The sequence below is a fragment of the Dipodomys spectabilis genome, unplaced genomic scaffold (assembly GCF_019054845.1).
Source record: "Dipodomys spectabilis isolate Male_0828 unplaced genomic scaffold, ASM1905484v1 ptg000054l, whole genome shotgun sequence".
Lineage (NCBI taxonomy): Eukaryota > Metazoa > Chordata > Mammalia > Rodentia > Heteromyidae > Dipodomys > Dipodomys spectabilis.
This window is the reverse complement of record NW_024870731.1, coordinates 11,376,713-11,396,659: the sequence shown is the minus strand read 5'-3', so window position 1 is coordinate 11,396,659 and position 19,947 is coordinate 11,376,713. Positions and strand designations below refer to the sequence as shown.

At 35.2% G+C, this 19,947-nt stretch overlaps 1 protein-coding gene across 7 annotated transcripts in view; it reads left to right on the top strand.

The window, feature by feature from the left end:
• Positions 1 to 19,947, top strand: part of Tbc1d5 (TBC1 domain family member 5) — a 484,073-nt gene that overhangs the window by 292,263 nt on the left and 171,863 nt on the right. For all 7 annotated transcript variants that reach the window (XM_042679822.1, XM_042679821.1, XM_042679819.1 and 4 more), the window contains 2 exons: positions 140 to 207; positions 19,657 to 19,759. In XM_042679822.1, coding sequence (XP_042535756.1) covers positions 140 to 207; positions 19,657 to 19,759 — 171 coding nt within the window. The remainder of the gene's footprint in view (positions 1 to 139; positions 208 to 19,656; positions 19,760 to 19,947) is intronic.

Here is a 19,947-nt window from a genome sequence, read left to right as displayed (position 1 = left end):
TTACAATCTTAAATTTCCTATGTAAGAACATGAACAGATAACTTAGAGAAGAATTAATTTAATCACTTAAATTATTAAATTGAAGTCATACCAGTCAAGCAAGGTATGTGACTTGTAAATTAGATTGTTCTTATTTCAGAGTCTTTGGAACAAATTCTTCCAAGATAAAGAGCTTCGATCAATGATTGAACAAGATGTCAAAAGAACGTATGTAACTGTTACTTTCACTAATTCAAATTAATGTTAGTTAACACAGTATTTTAACAAATTGTAAAATCTGCAGAGGAGCCTTAATTGAATTCAGTATTCTATCTATGTTAGTTCTGAAGGATTTTTGAGCAAATTTTCAGAGTAAAGACAATTTTTTTCTTCAATACAGGTTTCTTTATTTTTTCAAAAATAAACTGTTAGAAAATTAAGTTTAATATTTAATTTTATTGATTTCCAACAATTATTTGAAATCAGTTGATTCTAATAGTTTTTTATGGGTAGTCATTCTATGGCTATTACTAGAAAAATATAGGCAAGTTATTATTTTTCATTCTTTTCTGTGTATGTGTGCCAGTATAGGGATTTGAGCTCAAGGGGCCTAGCATTCTCACTCATGGCTAGTGCTCTATCACACAAGCCACACAGCATTCATTCTAATTAATTGAAGATGGCATCTCTAGTACTTTTCTGCTCTGACTGACTTCAAACCTAGATCCTCCTGGTCATAGTTTCCTGAGTCACTAGGATTAAAGGTATGAAACAGATCAAGTTACTTGTGTGTGTGTGTGTGTGTGTGTGTGTGTGTGTGTGTGTGTGTGTGTGTGTGTGTGCATGTGTGTGTGTATCTGGGTTTAAACTCAGGATCTGGGTTCTGTCCCTTAGCTTTTTGAGCCATAACTCCACTTCCATAGAAGCTTCAAAATGTGATCCTCATTTCTCAGCCTTCTGAGTAGCTAGGATTACAGGTATCTCGTACCTGCACAGATCCCAAATTACTTTTTAAATGACAACCATCCTTTTTTTTAATAATGCTAGTGTTGGAACTCAAATTCCAGGCCTCATACTTTTGCTTAGCTTTTTGATAAAGTCTCACATTGCAACTAGAACCAAAGCTCCACTTTTAATTTTTTTGTTAGAGATAAGAGCCTCATGGAATTTTCTGCACAGGCTGACTTCAAAATGCAACTTTTAAATCTCAGTTCCCTGAGCAGCTAGAATTACAAGCACCAGATACTAGTCCCCAGCATCACAACTATTATTTCTTACCCTTCTCATTTCTCTTTCTCTTGAAGTTTTTCTAATTTGCAGAAAATCTTTTCTCAATTTTCTCAGTATTTACCATGAAAAAGAACAATTTATGTAGCACATAGTTAGTATCCGTAACTTTTTTGTGTTGGACTTCATTTTTCTCAGTCATATATTGGAAAGTACATGAAATTTGTATAGGGATTCTAGAGTGAGTTCCATTTAATTGTAGGAAGATTCCTTCCAACATCTTCCCCTTCCATTTCTATCCTCTTCTATAAAATGGGATATTATCATCCACCTCATAAGAATTTTGTGAATTGATAAAAATGGATTGATAAGTGCAGGGTAAGTAACCCTGTTTGAGATTTTTGAGATTTCTAGGTACATTCTAGTTTCCACAAAGGAGGGAAACATGCAATCTATTTCTCTGGGTTTGACTTTACTTACTGTAATTTTTTCCAAGTCTTTCCATTTCTTTATGAATGGTACAATATCATTCTTTCTGATGGGTAAATAGAATTCCATTGTGTATATATACCACATTTTCTTGATCCATTCATCCATTGAGGGACATCTAGGATGATTCCATACTTTGTCTATGGTGAATAATGCTTCAGTGAATATGGTTTGAATATGGTTGTGCTAGTAGCTTTAGTGTGGTCTTGTTTGTGCTCTGTTGGACAAATGCCTGGGAGTGGAATTGTCAGGTCATAGGGTGGGTATCTCTATGTTTAGTTTTTATTAGGACCCTCCATATTGCTCTGGAGTGGTTGAAAAAGCTTCCTTTCTCACTAACAGTGTAATAGAGTTCCTTTCCAGTTTCTACACCAACAAGTGATATCGTCAGTTTTCTTGATATTGCCTATAACTCTACAAATAAACACACTAGGTGGTAAGCAAGTGAATACAAATGAATTTACTGAAGTATAATAACTATGGAGAGCCAGGTGCCGGTGGCTCAAGCCTGTAATCCTAGTTACTCAGGAGGCTGATATCTGAGGATCATGGTTCAAAGCCAGCCCTGGCAGGAAACTCCGTGAGACTCTTATCTCCAATTAAAAAAAAAAAAAACACTAGAAAACCCGAAGTGGCGCTCTGGCTCAAGCAGTAGAGCACTCACCTTAAGCTGAAGAGTGCAGGGACAGCATCCAAGCCCAGAGTTCAAGCCCCCCGCAACGGACAAAACAAAAACAAAAACTATGGAGAGTGCAAATAGTGTAATTCTTTAAGAAGACTAAGTCAGAGCCCAACAAAATAAGTACCCAGAAATGGATATTTGCAAGAGGGGAGGATGGAACCAAGGGAAGAGGAGCAGAAGAATTAAGCAAGGAGGAGAAGGGGAGAATACCGGCAAGAATTCACTGTATATACCACAGAACTGAGAAATGTATAGGGGGTGGGTCAAAAGGGGGTGAAGACATTGAACTGATGACACAGATCAAAATACATTGCACACAGGAACCACTTTGCTAAAAGGCAAAACAATTAAATATACAACCTAAGTAAGGGAAGGGGTAGGTTGGGAGAGTTGGGTCAGAATGTTGAAAGGGCTAACACTGATCAAGATGGATTTGGTGAATGGCAACTCCTTTCTACAACTACTTAAAAACAATAAAAAATTAAAAAAAGAAAGAAATTTAAGTGAGATTTGTGGATACATGGATTGAGTTTGCCAGTTGACCATCCCTAATACATAAATTCAAACTAAAAAATGGGTCAAAAACCTAAACTTGTTAAGTGTCATGTCCATGTTCCAAAAATTTTGGATTTTGGAGCATTTTCAATTTTGGATTTTCACATTATGCATGCTTAACCAATATGTGTAGTCATAGTGGTAATTTAGAAATTTACACTTTAAGCTATAAATCATTATATAAATGTGTAAATTTAATCACTGGGATTTGACATTTTCCAACTATGCACAGAGCTATGACTATCTTTTTAAATGTGGTAACTCCTGGTCATACAGTTTTTTTTTTGTTTTTTTTTTTTTATTTTTTAAATATTTTTATTGTAAAGATACTTTACAGAGGGGTTACAGTTACATGAGTAAGGTAATGAGTACATTTCTTATCAAGTATTGTTACCTCCTCCTTTGTTTTTCCCCTACCATCCCTTCCCTCCCCAGCTCCCCAACTCCTCCCTCCTCTTGCCCCCAAAGCTGTAAAGTTTGTTTTCAACATAATATCTTGTACATCTCATTGATGCAATGGGTCAACCTGTATCCTTATTTCAACATTTTGTTATTTCCCTTCCCGTCTCCAAATTAGAAAAATATATATACAAGATGCAGGGCATCCAAATGAAATACAGTGAAAACAGGAGTTATATCATGGGGGAAGCACATACAAGAGAGACAAAAAATTCACATGGTGCATTATAAATACATTAATGACAATAACAAGAAAAATAAAACCACTTGTGTCCCTATCTTAGGGTTCATTTCCCTTAACATCTTCTTTTTTTTTTTTTCTAGAGAAGATAGTTTTATTTTGTTCAGATTTTTTCCTCATAGAATTTTCTTGAAAGAGGCATAATATTACGGACATTGAAAACACATCTTATCGATAGAATGAATAACAGGTGATTTTATTTTTCCCTTGAATCATTTATTTTTATTTTTTTAATTTAATTTAATTTTATTTGTGAACATACTGTACAGAGGGGTTACAATTACATGGGCAGGATAATGCGTACATTTCTTACCAAGCATTGCAGCCTGGTCATACAGTTTTGTCTGTATGTTCCACTGAGTTCAACTCCTAATAAGTCTATTACCATGTGAAGTTCTCTGGTTTGCTGACATTCTATATCTTTCGTACCTTAAACTCCTTATAAATTAAATGAGATGTACTAACATTTAAATTACATAACTTATTTTGTTAGGAGTAAGAATAATTTTACATAATATATAACATACAAAATAAGAATTTTATATAGCATATAAAATTATATATTATGTAATAGATAATACATATAAGAAACTTAATATTTTATATTAAGTTTTAATATATTAATATGTAATATATGTAATATATAATATCTAGTATGTATTATGTAATACATACTATGTTACATATAATATAGTATGTATTACATAATATATATTATGTAATATAGTATATATTATGTATATATAGCATATGTATTACAAATACTATATACTATATATACTATTTATTATAGTTATATAGTATACATAATATACATTATATACTATATGATTTTTATATAGTATATAATATTATAATATGTAACACATTATATATATTATATGTTACATATATTATATATACTACATATTATATATTAATATATTTTAACTTAAGTTCAAGCTTCAGAATGGACAGATAATTTTTTTTATTTAAGCTGAAAATAGAGCTAGATATGCTAAGGAACACCTGTAATCCTGGCCACTAGAGGCTCATAATTCAAGGGTAGTTAAGGTTAAGGCCCCATCTAACCAACAAGCCTGGCATGATGATGTATTCATAATCCCAGCTCCTAAATTAGTCCAGCGACTGAAAATAAAGACCAGCTAGGAAAAACGTTAGTGAGACCACACTTCAATAAAATAACCCAGGTATGATGTTTCACTCCTGCTAAGCAGGAGGCATTGATTAGAAGACAATGGTCCAAAGCCTGCTGAGGATGAAAACATGAAACCCTATCTGAAAAATAACTAAAAGCAAAAAATGACTGCTCATGTGACTGAAATGATATAGTATCTATCCAACAACTAAAGGCCCTGAATTTAAACTCCAGTACTGTTAAAAATAAAGAGGCAATAATAAAAATATATACAACTCAGAGAATCATGGGTTCAAAAGATTAAAAAATAGCCATAGCAGGATGGGAATATGGGATCCGTTCGGTTTGATTGAATTATCTATGCAACATAGGAGTAAGCCATTTTTATAGTAAAGCTACTCTCGGAGGAATCCTGGGTCAGTTCTAGATCTCTCAACTAATAGTGTCAGAAAGTAGATCGCCATTGTATTGGCACACAAATAATATTTGAATAAATAAGGGATTTCCTTGTTAATCATTAAAGAACCTAGATAATCAGTGGTAGTAACAAAATGCAACATAAAACAAAAATGCATGATATATTACTATATAAGCAGTAAAGGGCTGAACAGTTATCTTAAAAATGGGTATCTTCAGACTAACCTGCCTCATAAGCAGAATGTTAATCCCTTACTACAGTTGTTAATGCAAAGGGGGGATTAATGGCATTGTTGCCATCATACCCTGAGACCATAGGACCCAAGTTGGTTAATGGAAATTGAAAACAAAGCAGGAAGTTTTGATAGTCAATCTAAATTATAGCTTGTTCATTATTTTAGTTACTTAGCTGATTTTAGATTTTCGTTTCACTGTATGTGAAAGTGCTTGCTTTTATTTTTTCTAAGTGTTTTCCTTGTAAAAATAGAGATACTTTTTTTCTTAAGGTTTTCCTCCATGATTGGATTATAATTGCAGGAAAGATTTTTCTCTATGAGTGTATTATAATTTCAGGAAAGCATATGACAGCTAGTGGTTTGTTGCAGTATTCCAAATTAAGGTATACTTGGATTATTAGGGACTTAGATTAAAGGTGCAATAAAAAGGACAAGAGGAAATAGATGGAGAATATGCATTTTATATATTTAAAAATAAAAGCTATTATATATAGTTTTACACATTCATCAACAGTTACATTGTATTTTTACTGCTCTGTTTTGGGCACTCTTTCTGCCTACCTATTTTATGGGTTCAGTTGTTCCCATTGGATCTGGTGTGTTTCACTTTACATTGACTTATTTCTCATGTGACAGCCCAATTACTTGTCTCAAGGCAAATTTCTAGTTGTGCTGCTTACTTAATCTAAAATCTTCTCTGACTCCTCCTAATCTACAGAAGAATGGACTTGCCAGCTTTTCTAGCACACATCCAATTTTCCCTTTTAGAACACAGTTTCTAACAGCTTTCCATACAAATTGTGTGCTTGCTGTTTTCTGTGCTGTGTAATTTTTCCTCCCCTCCTCTGCTGGAATGCTAATTCCCTCTGCTGCCTCTTGCTGCATTCTTGGAACTCATCTGACGTCTGAATTCATCTCTGCTATTTGCATGACACATTTTCTAGTCTTTGCAACTGGAAATAATTTGTACCTTTTTCATAATTTATAGAATTTTCATCATATTGTATTATATTACTTTATATGGAGAGAGAAGAGTTTGGTGTTTTGGTGCTAGTCCTAGGGCTTAAACTCAGAGCCTGGGTACTGTCCCCGAGCTTTGTGCCCAATGTTAGTGCTCTACTGCTAGAGCTCAGCTCAATGTCCAGCTTTTGGTGGTTAATTAGATATAAGACTCTCATGGACTTTATTGCCTGAGTTGGCTTCAAACCACCATCCTCAGATCTCAGCCTTCTGAGTAGCTAAGATTAACCAGCACCCAACTGTATTATTTAATTTTGTTTGGTATTATTTAGATCATATGCCAATTGATATAAATGCAATACATTTATATTAATGTCTCAAAATATTGGGTGCTAGAGATGCCAAAATAAAGATGAAATACTCATAAGAACCTCAAAGTCTAATAGATAACACAGAGAAGAAAGGCCTCATTGTAGGATAATTCTTTCCTTCATTGAAGCAGTATGAACTTGAGCTCTGATTCTAGCCAAATTCTCATCTTTCTACCTCACAATAAACCTCAGAATGCTACCAGTCTACTCTGATTTTGTCCTACTACATGTTACCAAATCAGTGTTTACTAAGTATTTATTCATTGTGAATCTTACACAAATGACTAGTGTTCTTTCATTTTAGTTATATTCTTTAACATCTTAATATTCTGAGACATAAGTATATTTCAAGAATTACTTCTGTGATTGACCTTTTGTATGAATTTAAGCCCAGATTAGATCTTATGAGCTGTTTTTGTGTCACCATCATTTCTGAATTTATTTGATCCAAATAAATCACTGTGTTAAGTATCTACCTCTTGGACTGATTTTAAAATTCTTTTATACCACTAATCCTTTTTGCCTCAAAGTACTTGTATCCATTTCAGTTAATTATTCCATATCTCATCCTTCATGAAGTTGTTTCTATTTCCATTCTTACTACTGAAAAATCCTGATATAAAAGATAAATCAAGGAACTTGTAGTTTACATTATTTATCATTTGAATTGTCTATTCTGAACAATTTTTCATGTTTAAAAAGATCTAGCTGGGCGCTGGTGGCTCACGCCTGTAATCCTAGCTACTCAGGAGGCTGAGATCTGAGGATCGCGGTTCAACGCCAGCCCGGGCAGGAAAGACTGTGAGACTCCAATCTCCAATCAACCACCAGAAAACCGGAAGTGGCGCTGTAGCTCAAGTGGTAGAGTGCTCGCCTTGAGCTGAAGAGCTGAGGGACAGCGCCCAAGCCCAGAGTTCAAGCCCCACGACCGACAAAAAAAAAAAAAAAGATCTAACAATTACTGAATCTCAACATTAACTCAAAGGAAAGGAAATAAGTTCAGGGTGCAATATCATTTCTGTGTTATATGCCAAAAAATATGGTATTTGGTCTATTCTTACTCTCTCTCTCTCTCTCTCCATATATACATATAGATAGATAGATATAGATATGTATATACACACACATATATATGTATCATCATCATTTTCATATTAACATATTTATAAGCTTTTACTAAATGATGTCATCTTTTCTTCAAATGTGTTCTCTCAAAATAAATGATTAAAATTCTTAAACTTTTGGTACATTGTCCATACTTAAAATTTTTGATTGCCTAGTGGATCTGCTAGTCAGCATCTCTGTCTTTTGGTCTTTTGCATATTTAGCTAATATTTTACATTGCTCTGTTTTTTACTTAAATCTGTGTAATGTTTTTAGATTTGTTATGTTAAGATGCAACATTATCATTTTAATGCTTCCTTTTGTTTATAGTTTCTATATGAGCCAAGATTCATACATAATCTAAGCAAGCTTTGTTCTCTAACTTAAAAAATCCTATCAGTTATTATTTTGAGAATTCATAATCATTGGAAAAATTCTTTTTAAAAAATCAGAAAGGTGTGCTATCCAGTTTTTTAGACACCAAGCACATGTCATGTGGCTGTTTACATTAAGAGTACAAAAAGGTAAAAATTGAATCTTCCTAGAGAAGTAGCTATATTTAGGTGTTAATTGTATATTTATATATAGAACATTTGTATCATTATAGAATGTCCATTTGGACAATACTATATAGGTTTATTTATTGTTATATTTTAGAGATATGAATACTTTTTATTCATATTAATCATGTAAGTATGGCGTATTTTTACTCTCTCCCCTTAGAAAACTATGAATTATTATAATGCATAAGTCTAATCTAAGTTTTTGGTCAAATGTAATTCTTATATTACATTGTGGTATACTGTTAGAAACTAGTTTTGCACGTCTTTTCACATTAATGATATGCAGAAGTAATTTTATGAGTTAGTTTTATTTACTTATTTTTTTAATTTAAAGATCACCATTTCATTAGTTCCCATCTAATTTGGTTGTCATGCTTTGCAAAAATTGGATATCCTAAATGTTCGTATCTTTTATAGTTTCCTCCTCACCCATTTTCTCTTTTTTAAAAAAAATTCCTCAGGGAAAGGCGAATTTTTACAAGCAATTTCAGAGCAGAATTGATTTTGGTATCTGTTAATGCAGACAATCTGCCCAGTGTTAAAATGTTAAGGGGAAAAAAAAATACAAGCTGCCATATTCATGTGATCACACCAAAATAGCAGCTTGTATTTATATTTTCAGTCTCCTTGAGGTGGACTGCAGGCACACATGAATGAGTAGATGTACTTGGTGTTGTGTTGTGATTTTATTTCATGCAGGCAAAGTACATGCTTGTGCATGCACGACCAGCCCTCACATATGCACTTGTTCACAGCCGACAAAGTGAAAACTACAACACAAGCCGCTCTCTTAAGAGTTGTCGGCAACCTGTGTGTGCGTTTCTTAAATACTAAGGAGGGGGAAAACAAATTTTCAGGAATAGGAGACACAGTTCTAGTGTCCATTGGCCTAAAGTTTTTCCTCATTTCATATTTAAGATTAAAACTAAACAATCGTTGTTGCTTTTTGTGTGTGGATGTTTATATCTATTTTCCCATTCCACTTGTTTTAAAGTATATACTTCCCATTTTATTTCACATAAGCATCTAAGTTATTCTAATTTATGAACTTTTTGAAGCTGTTTTTTTGGTATTTGAATGAAAATAAAGGTTTATTTGCTACAGAACATAGCAGTGCTATAATTAGTATCCACATACCCTAAATCTTTGCAATTTGGAATCAGTATCTTAGTTATGTAATACTGAGCTGCTGTCCAGAAGTTTTGCTTTAAGATATTCGTTATTTTAAATAGTCGTGTTTGGAGGGGTTAAAACCCATTAAGTCTGTATTTCTAGGTATGTCGTGGTTTTGCAATACAAATGTGTGTGTGTGTGTGTGTGTACACACACACATATATATTTATATACTTTTCCTAACTTTTCATCTTTTTAATGTAAGTGGAAAGATTTTTTGGAGCAGGACAAGCAGTAGGGTCTTATTACTTGACTCAGGACATCATACAAACAGGAAAAACTTCAGATGAAAACTTCTACTTAAGTATAGGGGCATAGCTTAGGTGACAGATGCAGAGCACCTGCCTAGAAAACACAAAGCACTGTATACAGTGTGCATTGCTGCTGCAAAAAGACAAGAAAAGAAGAAAGAAAACTTTGCTTGAATGGTGGTGACTCAGCACTGCCTCAACTCCAGCCTCACTTGCCCTCTCTCACCTATCCATTATCCCAACACTTCTGCTTGTCTTCTCAATTGTTTTGCATTTCAAACCCTCATGTTAGACTTTTAGAGTGTTTGTTAGACTCTTAGGGTTTTCTGCTGTCTTCTTGGTCTGGATCCTACCCTTTGGCATCACAACTGATTGATCCCATTTTGTTTCCTTTGACTTTTCAAAGTATTCATTATTAAGTTCATTGTGAATTCAGTATTTACCCCTTCCTAAGATTGTGAGACTGATGTTCTTTCCTTTTTGTTTTTTATTATTAATTGCACAGCAAAGGCAGCGAAAATAGGCCTTTATGTTCCCAACCTAGTCCTCAATTTCATAGACTTTATTTCCCTTTATTTTATGATAATTATCATTTAAAATTACTAGGAAATTTTCTATTTGCTCTTTTAGATTCTCTTGAGTTCTCAATCATTATATGGTTGTATAGTACATCTTTATATTTTTGGTAATCAGCTAGTTAAATCCTTTTATTTCTTTTTTAAAAAAATTTTTTTTTTGGGGTCTGGACGTGGGGCCTGAACTCTGGGCCTGGGCGCTGTCCCTCAGCTCTTCAGCTCAAGGCTAGTGCTCTACCACTTGAGCCACAGCGCCACTCTGGCTTTTTTCTTTTTTTCTTTTTTTTTGGTTATGTGGTGCTGAGGAATCGAACCCAGGGCCTCAGGCATGCAAGGCAAGCGCTCTACCACTGAGCCATCTTCCCAGCCCCATTTTTTTAAAATTTTTTTATTGTGAAAATACCATACACAGGGGTTACAATTACATGGGCAAGGTAATGAGTACATTTCTTATCAAGCATTGTTGCCTCCTCCTTTGTTTCCCCTTCCCATCCCTTCCCATCTCAACTTCTCTAGAGATGAAAGAAGTGCAAATCAAAACATTGAAATTCCACCTCATCCCAGTTAGGATGGCTATAATCAAGAGCTCTAACAACAACAGATGCTGCCTACTGCATTGTTGGTGGGAGTGTAAACTTGTTCAACCACTTTGGAAAGTAGTATGGAGGTTCCTCAAAAGACTCCACATAGAACTCTCCTATGATCCAGCAATCCCACTTTTGGGCATTTACCGGAATGATCACAAACAAGACCATACTAAAGCTACCAGCACAACTATGTTTATTGCAGCATTATTTACCATACTTAAGATATAGAACCAACCCAGATGCCCCTCAGTAGATGAATGGATCAAGAAAATGTGGTATATATACACAATGGAATTCTATGTCTCCATCAGAAAGAATGACATTGTCCCATTTGTTAGGAAATGGAAAGACTTGGAAAAAATTATTTTAAGTGAAGTAAGCCAGGCGCAAAGAAACAGAGGTCCCATGGTTTCCCTTATTTGCAATAACTAGTATATGTCTGAGACAAGCAGAAAAGGTCAGATAAGATGATCTTAGTTGAAATGAACCCCAAGATAAGGACACAAATGGTTTTTTCTTTCTTGCTATTGTTTCTAACATATTTGTAAGGTACAACGTGATTTTCTTGTTGCTTTGTATGTCCCTCTGCCACAAGTATAACCCCTGTTTTCACTGTATTTGATGTTGGTATAATTTAGGGAGGGGAAGGGAATAGACAAATTGTTTAAATAGGGATACAGGTGGACCCATTGCAACAATGAGATGTACAAGACGCTATCTCGAAAAACAAACTTTACAATTTAGGTGGGGGAGGGTGTGTGTGTGGGAGGAGTGCAGTTGTGGAGATGGGAGGGAAGGGATGGTAGGAGAAAAACAAAGGAGGAGGCAACAATGCTTGATTAGAAATGTACTCATTACCTTACTCATATTACTGTAAGCCCTCTATACAGTATTTTCGCAATAAAAAACTTACTTTACAAAAAAGAAAGTTATGCCTTGGGAGGTACAGACTTTTAATAGATTGGCTGAGGCCAAAGAATCCATGCTGGTTCTTACACATAGATCTATAGCCCCCATGCTGGTTCTTACACATAGATCTATCTATGGGGCCACCAAAGTGGCTCACTTCCAGAGACTTTCTTCTGAATAAACTATGCATGGAAGAAAAGGAGGCAGGTCATACTTATATCCTTTGGAATTTGTGTGTGTGTATATATGTGTGTGTGTGTGTCTGTCTGTCTGTCTGTCTGTGTCTATGGGTCTGTGTGCACCAGTACCAGGGCTTGAACTCAGTGCCTCACACCCGCATTCAGTTTGTTTGCTCTTGACTGGTGCTTTACCACTTGAGCCCCACCTCTCATCCAGCATTTTGCTGCTTAACTGGGGACAGATTCTCATGGTGAGTTGGGAAATTAAATCAATTTAGATGTCTGGAAGGAAGAGAAAATGAGTGTGGTGATGCATGCCTTTAATTCCAAACTTCACTCAGGAAGCTAAAGTAGAAGGATTGTGAGTTCAAGACTAGCCTGGCCTGGGCTACATAGTGAAACTATGCTTCAAAACAAACAAAACAAAGCCAGAACAGTAAAGCAGGTTTGTCTGAATAGAAAAAAAATTTTAAAAATCATCCAGAGAAGGAGAATTTCATGTGTCAGCTTTCATTCTTATGGTTTTAGCCTATTTTTTACTTTTCTTTTAATAAAATAACAAATTACCTTAAGGTATTATAGTTATTTTGGTGTTTAATAATATACTTGGGACTTTTTGTCACCTCATTTTAAATTTTAGATGAGTGCTTGTTTTGATTTTCTGTTTTTGAAGTATGGGCATAATGTCAGTCATTGTTCCTTCAAGTTCTTCTGTGCTGCCTTGTCCTACTGTATTATTATAAACCCTCACCAAAGGATTTATTTTTTTTCCCTTGAGGCATCTTATTGAGTACTTGCATCTTCAGTAATTCACTTGGGCCCAATGCTTTGTCTGTTTTAATACTTCTAATTACCTAATTATCTACTATAATACTGTGACAAAGCCCTTTATCATTTCACTGTTCTTAACCCTTTTCTTGTATAAGGTACTCTTTTACAATAGCACGGACTGTTTGTAAATAGCCCTGGCTATTTCTGTCTCTTTGTTTTCTGGAAACTCTTCATTACAGAAAACCTTATTGCCCTTTATTGTCTGTATTATGATATACCATTAGTTGAATGTCTTCCAACCCACTTAACTCAGGTGCCTAGGTTCCTAGTTTGGGGCTCTCAACTTAGTGTTTAGTTGCCCTCCACTTATGCCCATCACATAAGAAGATATCTAAAAGGCAAGTAGAATACAGTAGTCTCTTTTTCATAAACTACTTTGTGGAAAGATTGGTGGATATAAATGACAACATTTATTGATCTTGGTATAATCAGAATTGCTCAAGTATACATGAACCAAATATAATAGAAGTAAACAAGATTTTTTAAATTACAGGGAATTATATTTCAGCTTAACTAAAAGTTGACAAAGAAAAATGTTTCCTTGTACAAGTATTTTAGATAATAATGAAGATAATGATGAAATTTTGGTGCAGCATATATTCATAGGAAAAATTGATTCTTTTACCTTTTTATGAGAAGAAAGTCAAAGAATGTGTGAACACATTCTCAAATTACCTATGAAGCATCTTGCTGAAAAGTTTAACCTGAATCTAACTGTATCTCTAGACTATCCAACCACTAGTAGGAAGTATAGGAGAAACAGAAATGTGTTATATAACACATTGGAGGTATGCTAACTAAACATTGGAGGTATGCTAACTAAAAGTGGGAACATAGAATGTTTCTCTAAGATTAAGAATCTGGCTCTTTAATAAACACACTGGAAAAAAGAGAAGAAAAATATATAGAATAAAATAACAAGGAGCACTAACAAATTGTATTATTATATTTCTAAAATATTGAGAAATTGTTAAAGAAAGTATTGATAACTCTACTGTTTGCCTTTGTGGGGGGAGGGCATTCATGGGGCTTGAACTCAGGACCTGAGTTTTGCTCAAGGCTAGCACTACCACTTTGAGCCTCAGCTCCACTTCTTTTAGTTGGAGCTAAGAGTCTCACAAGGACTTTTCTAATCAGGCTGGCTTCAAACCACAATCCTCATATCTCAGCTTCCTGAGATCTAGGATTATAGGCATGAGCTACCAGCACCTGGCAACTTTTTTGCTTTAAGATAGAAAACAAAGTTTACACACTAAACTTTTATTGTCTTTTCTATTATTTTTCATGTATCACAAATGTCATTAAAATCTAATTGTGCTTGATAAGAATTGTACTCATTACCTTACTCATGTAACTGTAACCACTCTGTACAGTATTTTACAATAAAAACATAAAAATATGATAATTGTATTTTAATACAATTGTAGCCCTTTAAATTAAGTATTTTTCAACTTTATTACATATGGATAAATTACAAACTGTTTATTTTATTTTTTTCTGTTGAGTGTATGTGCCAGTGCTGGGGCTTGAACTCGGGGCTTTGTGCTCTTGCTTAGCTTTTTTACTAAAGGCTGATGTCTTGCCACTTGAGCCACAGTTCCGCCAGCTTTTTGCTGTTTAATTAGAGATGAGCATATAATGCATTTATCTGTTTGACCTTGTTTTGAACGAATATCCTCAGATCTCAGCCTCCTGAGAAGGAGTACAGGCCTCAAGCCACAAGTACCTGGCTGATACTGTGATTTTTAAATATAATGTGGAATTATTAGCTAATTGACCCATCCATCATCACAAAATGTGAACTTTTTTGTGATGGAACAATTTATCTTTGAGTTTATTGATGTTTGATGTTGAAATGTATAGTAGTCAATGATTAGATGTCTTTACTACATTGTATAATAAATCTAAAATACTTAGAATTAAATGTAGTCCTGCCCTGAGGCTATGTCTCCAGCTCAGCTTTTGCTAGCTAATTGGAGACTCTTGGATTTTTCTGGCTTCCAACCACCAGCCTCTGGACTTCAACTCCATGAGTAGCTCAGAGCTCTGGTATAAGCCACCAGGCACCCACCTTCCTTACTAATCTTATAAGATATATAGTGTTTCAGGTTTTAAGTTTAAGTGTAAATTCAGTTGAGTTTTGCCTGTGATATGTGGATTTAATTTTTCTTTTTGCATATAGATGTTTCCCCAGCACTGTTGGTTAAGCAGACTCTCTTTTTTCTTCACTGTATTTTCTTAGTACTACTGTCAAAAGCCAGCTAACTGTAGAACTGTTTGTTCAGTTTCATACTTTAAATTTTATTTGCTGTGATAGATCTGGTTTTTTGTGTTTTTTTGTGTTTTTTTCCCAGTAGCATGCTGCTTTAATTTCTATTGCTTTGAAGAGTGGTTTGAAATCTGCTAGTATAATGCCATCAGCTATATTTTTTGTCTGTTATTACCTATTAGGGATTTTTTCTCTATGAAAAATTATATTGATAATTTGATAAGGATTGCAATGAATCTGCAGATTGCTTTGGATACCATGGACATTCTAACAATATTGTTTTCTAATCCATGAATACATCTTTTCATTTATATATTGTTCAAGTGTTGTACATTGTTTATATTTTTATGTACAATTTGCCTCTCTGATTATCCCTAAGTGTGTGTGTGTGTGTGTGTGTGTGTGTGTGTGTGTGTGTACATGTGAGTGTTTGTACACGTGAGTGTGCGTGCATGTGCCCTGCCAGTCCTGGAGCTTGAACTCAAGGCCTAGGCACTGTCCGTGAGGCTTTGTGCTCAAAGCTAGGATTCTACCAGTTGAGCCACAGCATCATTTTTGGCTTTTTGAGTAGTTTATTGAAGATAAGAGTCTCACAGACTTTAATGATCCTCAGCTGTCTAGGTAGCTAGAATTATAGGCATTAGCTTCTGGTGCCTGGCTTATCCCTGAGTTTTGGTAAGTAATGTAAATGGATTCATTCTCTCAAGTATTTTTGAAAAGTTTACTGTTAATATAAAGAAACACTACTGAGCTTTTTGTTTTGTTTTGTTTTGTTTTTGTCGGTCGTGGGGCTTGAACTCTGGGCTTGGGCGTTATCCCTCAGCTCTTCAGCTGAAGGCAAGTGCTCTACTGCTTGAACCACAGCACCACTTCTGATTTTTTAGTGGTTTATTGGAGATAAGAGTCTCACTGACTTTCCTGCCCAGGCTGGCTTTGAACCGTGATCCTCGGATCTCTGTCTCCTGAGTAGCAAGGATTACAGGCATGAGTTACCAGTGCCTGGCTCTATTGAGCTTTTTGTTTTGCATATTGATCAATGGCTTCAGAGCTGGAATAATTAAATTTTTTTACATAAAGTAAAAGTCATAGACCTTTTTGTGAATATTTTTTCTAAATTTTATCATGGAATGCATGCTTTCCCTTACTTGTTCTGTTTTCAGGGTTTTATTCTTGCCTACTTCAAAGTCCTGTTTTCATTTTTGGGCCAAATGCAAAAAATAATATCTCTTGGACATTTTTCTGATATAACAAAATCTGCCTCCAGTTCCTGTTTATTAAGATGTCCCCTATAACAAATGCAGCCATGGCACTCACTAGACACTATGCTGAAAATGAGCTGTACAACTTGTGGGTGGGAATGGGATGGAAAAACCTGTAGATAGCAAGGGAAGGGATGATATTGTCCAAAAAGAAATGTATTCTTAGCCAGGCGCCAGTGGCTCAATCTGTAATCCTAGCTACTTAAGAGGCTGAGATCTGAGGGTCGAAGTGAAAAGCCAGCCCAGGCAGGAAAGTCCATGAGAATCTTACTTCCAGAAAACCAGAAGTAACTCTATGGCTCAAGTGGTAGAATGCTAGCCTTAAAACTGAAGAGCTGTGGGACAGCACCTATGCCCAGAATTCAAGCCCCATAACCAACAAAAAAGTAAGGAAGGAAGGGAGGGAGGGAGGGAGGGAAGGAAGGAAGAAGAAAGGAAGGAAGGAAGGAAGGTACTCTTTTCCGGACTTGTATAACTGTAAGCCCTCTATATATCACCTTTTCTTTTTTTTTTTTTGGCGGGGGGGGGGGGGGGGGGGGGGGGGTGGGGGGGTGGTCTGGTCTTGGGGCCTGAACTCTGGGCCTGGGCGCTGTCCCTGAGCTCCTCAGCTCAAGACTAGCGCTTTACCACTTGAGCCACAGCACCACTTCCGGCTTTTTTCTTTTTGCTTATGTGGTGCTGAGGAATCGAACCCAGGGCCTCAGGCATGCAAGGCAAGAGCTCTACCACTGAGCCACCTTCCCAGCCCTATATATCACCTTTTCAAGAACAATTTTTAAATATTTAAAAACATTTTAAAAGATATCCCCTCTTATTTTTGTATTAGTTGTTTTAATTTAAAAGAATTATGAACTTCTATAACTTTTGTTATTATTTTTACTTTATCATTTTTTTCATGAAATTGTAATGTTGAATTTTCAAAGCCTTAACAGTTATTGTATACTGTACATCTGGGATCTGTGTTCTGTTTTATTACTACTTCAAAACAAATTTGTCTTTCTAATGATAGATAGACTGCTGTTGAAATTACTTAACCTATCCTAAGTCAATACCAGCTGGCATAGGGTTAAAAAAAAGTGCCTGCAATTCTGTAGAGGATGGAAACTAAGGAGCTAGTCTCACAGTGTGTCACCAGAACATAGTTATTACTATTCCTAGCAGTGTTCTTCTCTGTACTTTTCCCTCTGTTACATCTGATGCCTAAGTCTTCTGCCTTGCATACTGATAATCTTACAATCAAATATTTTTTGTAGAAAGTATATTATTTAGATGGTCTTTGTTCTAATGTCTCAGAATTTTGTCTAAATATATTTTTCTGACTCATTTGGGACTGATAATGAACCTTATTTAAAAATACAACTTGCCTGTAATCCCACCTATAAAGGAGGTAGAGATAAGAAAGATCCACAGGCCAAGCCAGGTTAAAACTTAGTGTAACCCCTTCTCAACAAAGAAGGGAAGTATAGATTATCCACACAGTGCATGTGTGAAGACCAAAGTCTGAAGCTAGCTCTGAATCAGAAAAGTGAGACCCTACCATAAAATAACTGAAGAAAAAAAATCTAAAGCTAGTTCAAGTGTAGAATGCTCTCTTAGCAAGCACAAGGTTCTGAATTCAAATCTCAGCAACATAGAAAAAAGAAAAAGATGTCAAATTGAAGACCTAGACTACAGGAAATGTTAAATTCTCATTGGGAGTCAAACAACAAAATGTCCAGAGAAAAAAGTCAGGGACCATTTTGGTGTCAACTATTTTGCTCTTTAAAAGACACCAATGGGGATAGTTTGTTTGCTTGTTTCAGTACTCTTCTATGCCTCCATGTGTTAGGTAGCCTTCCTCTCCATTCTGTCACATTTTCATTTATAGTCCATTTCCATAAGAGGGTAATTTACCTTTTCCTCACCTAAAGTACATTTACTCAAAGACTAGTAATGACCTCTGTTCCTGGTTACTTTTTACTTGTCAGGTACTGTTCTTGATGTTGTCATATAATCTCATCTTAGTCACAGAGTCTATTATTTCGCATAATCTCATCTTAGTCACAGAAGCAGTATTATTATTTCTATTTAATAAATGACACACTTAAGTAGTTACTTCTTCAAGGATACACAGCTAAAAAATTCCATGTATAGAAATTTGGATACAAGTTTTTCTAACGAGGTATGACTTTCAATTTCCTTACATGCTGAACACCTTCCTATAAACTCTTACAAGCATATTCTTACCTCTACTCACTCCATGACTGTTCTTCATTGCCTCTTGCTTAAAAATCTAGAATCATTGAATTAAGTTTACTCAGTGGCAAATTCAGCCTTCAAAGCTCTTTCCAGACATGTCCCCCTCATCTGCTGTTCCACTGTCCTGCTCTCCAAGTAACAGTATTTCAGGGAATTCTCTTTTTCTTCTGATTTTCAGCTATCACGTTGTGCTGCACTTGAAACTGTGCACTGCCTTTTACACCTCCCTAGTTTTCCTCCTGAGTTAATTACCTTACCTACTGATGTTTCATGCTTCTCGTATCCCAGGTATTCTTCAAACCCATCAGTGTACTCTCTTGACAGTTTGTTCCTCGGTGGTACACCTTCAGCCCTCAGCACTGTTTTGTGCTTCCTCTTTTGGTTTTTGCAGTTGTACAAGCTTGCTGTGTAAACAACTAATTAAATTCTTTCCAAGCAGATTATCTGCCCCTTTTCCTTATCACATTACATGGAAGTACATAGGATATTTTTTTAACTTAATATTTAAGCAATGCTTACTAACTTTTGGCCCACTTGAATTCTATATTTTAGCCAAATGAAATTGATAAGGTACTCAGATACAATTGAAAACTGGGTATTTGTATTAAGAAAAAATATAGATAATGACTTTTTGGAAAAGATAATTCTTATACAAAATCACTTTCTAGTTTTTAAAAATGGGCTACAAAGCACAAGTCTTTCATTTCCCAACAGGTCCACTATAATTCATGTCTGTCTTCCTACATATGGAATAACTTTATGTATGTGAAGAAATCTGAAATGTTTAGTGTAGAAGAATATCGTTTACCCTAGGGATATAATCATTTCTCTTTTTAAAACCTGCCAATGACATAAGTTGCAAGGCAAATACAGAGTTGTCTTCAAACCTGTCATTAGAGATGAGAGTTTGAACATAATTCTTGAGATAGCTAGTGAGTTTCAATACTGTGTTTTCTTTTTTCAGGTTTCCTGAAATGCAGTTTTTCCAACAAGAAAATGTGAGGAAAATTCTTACAGATGTTCTTTTCTGTTATGCTAGAGAAAATGAGCAGTTGCTTTATAAACAGGTAACAAAAATTATCTTACAGGTGGCATCCATTGACTCTGAATTTTCTATATAGCTTGACAAATGATAGAGCAATAATGCAATCCTTATTGTATCGAGAGATGTGTGATAATGCTAAAGCAATCCAAGTGCTGCTGTCAGCTGTGTGGTATGGAAAGTAAGCTCATTGACTCACATATGCTTCCTCCT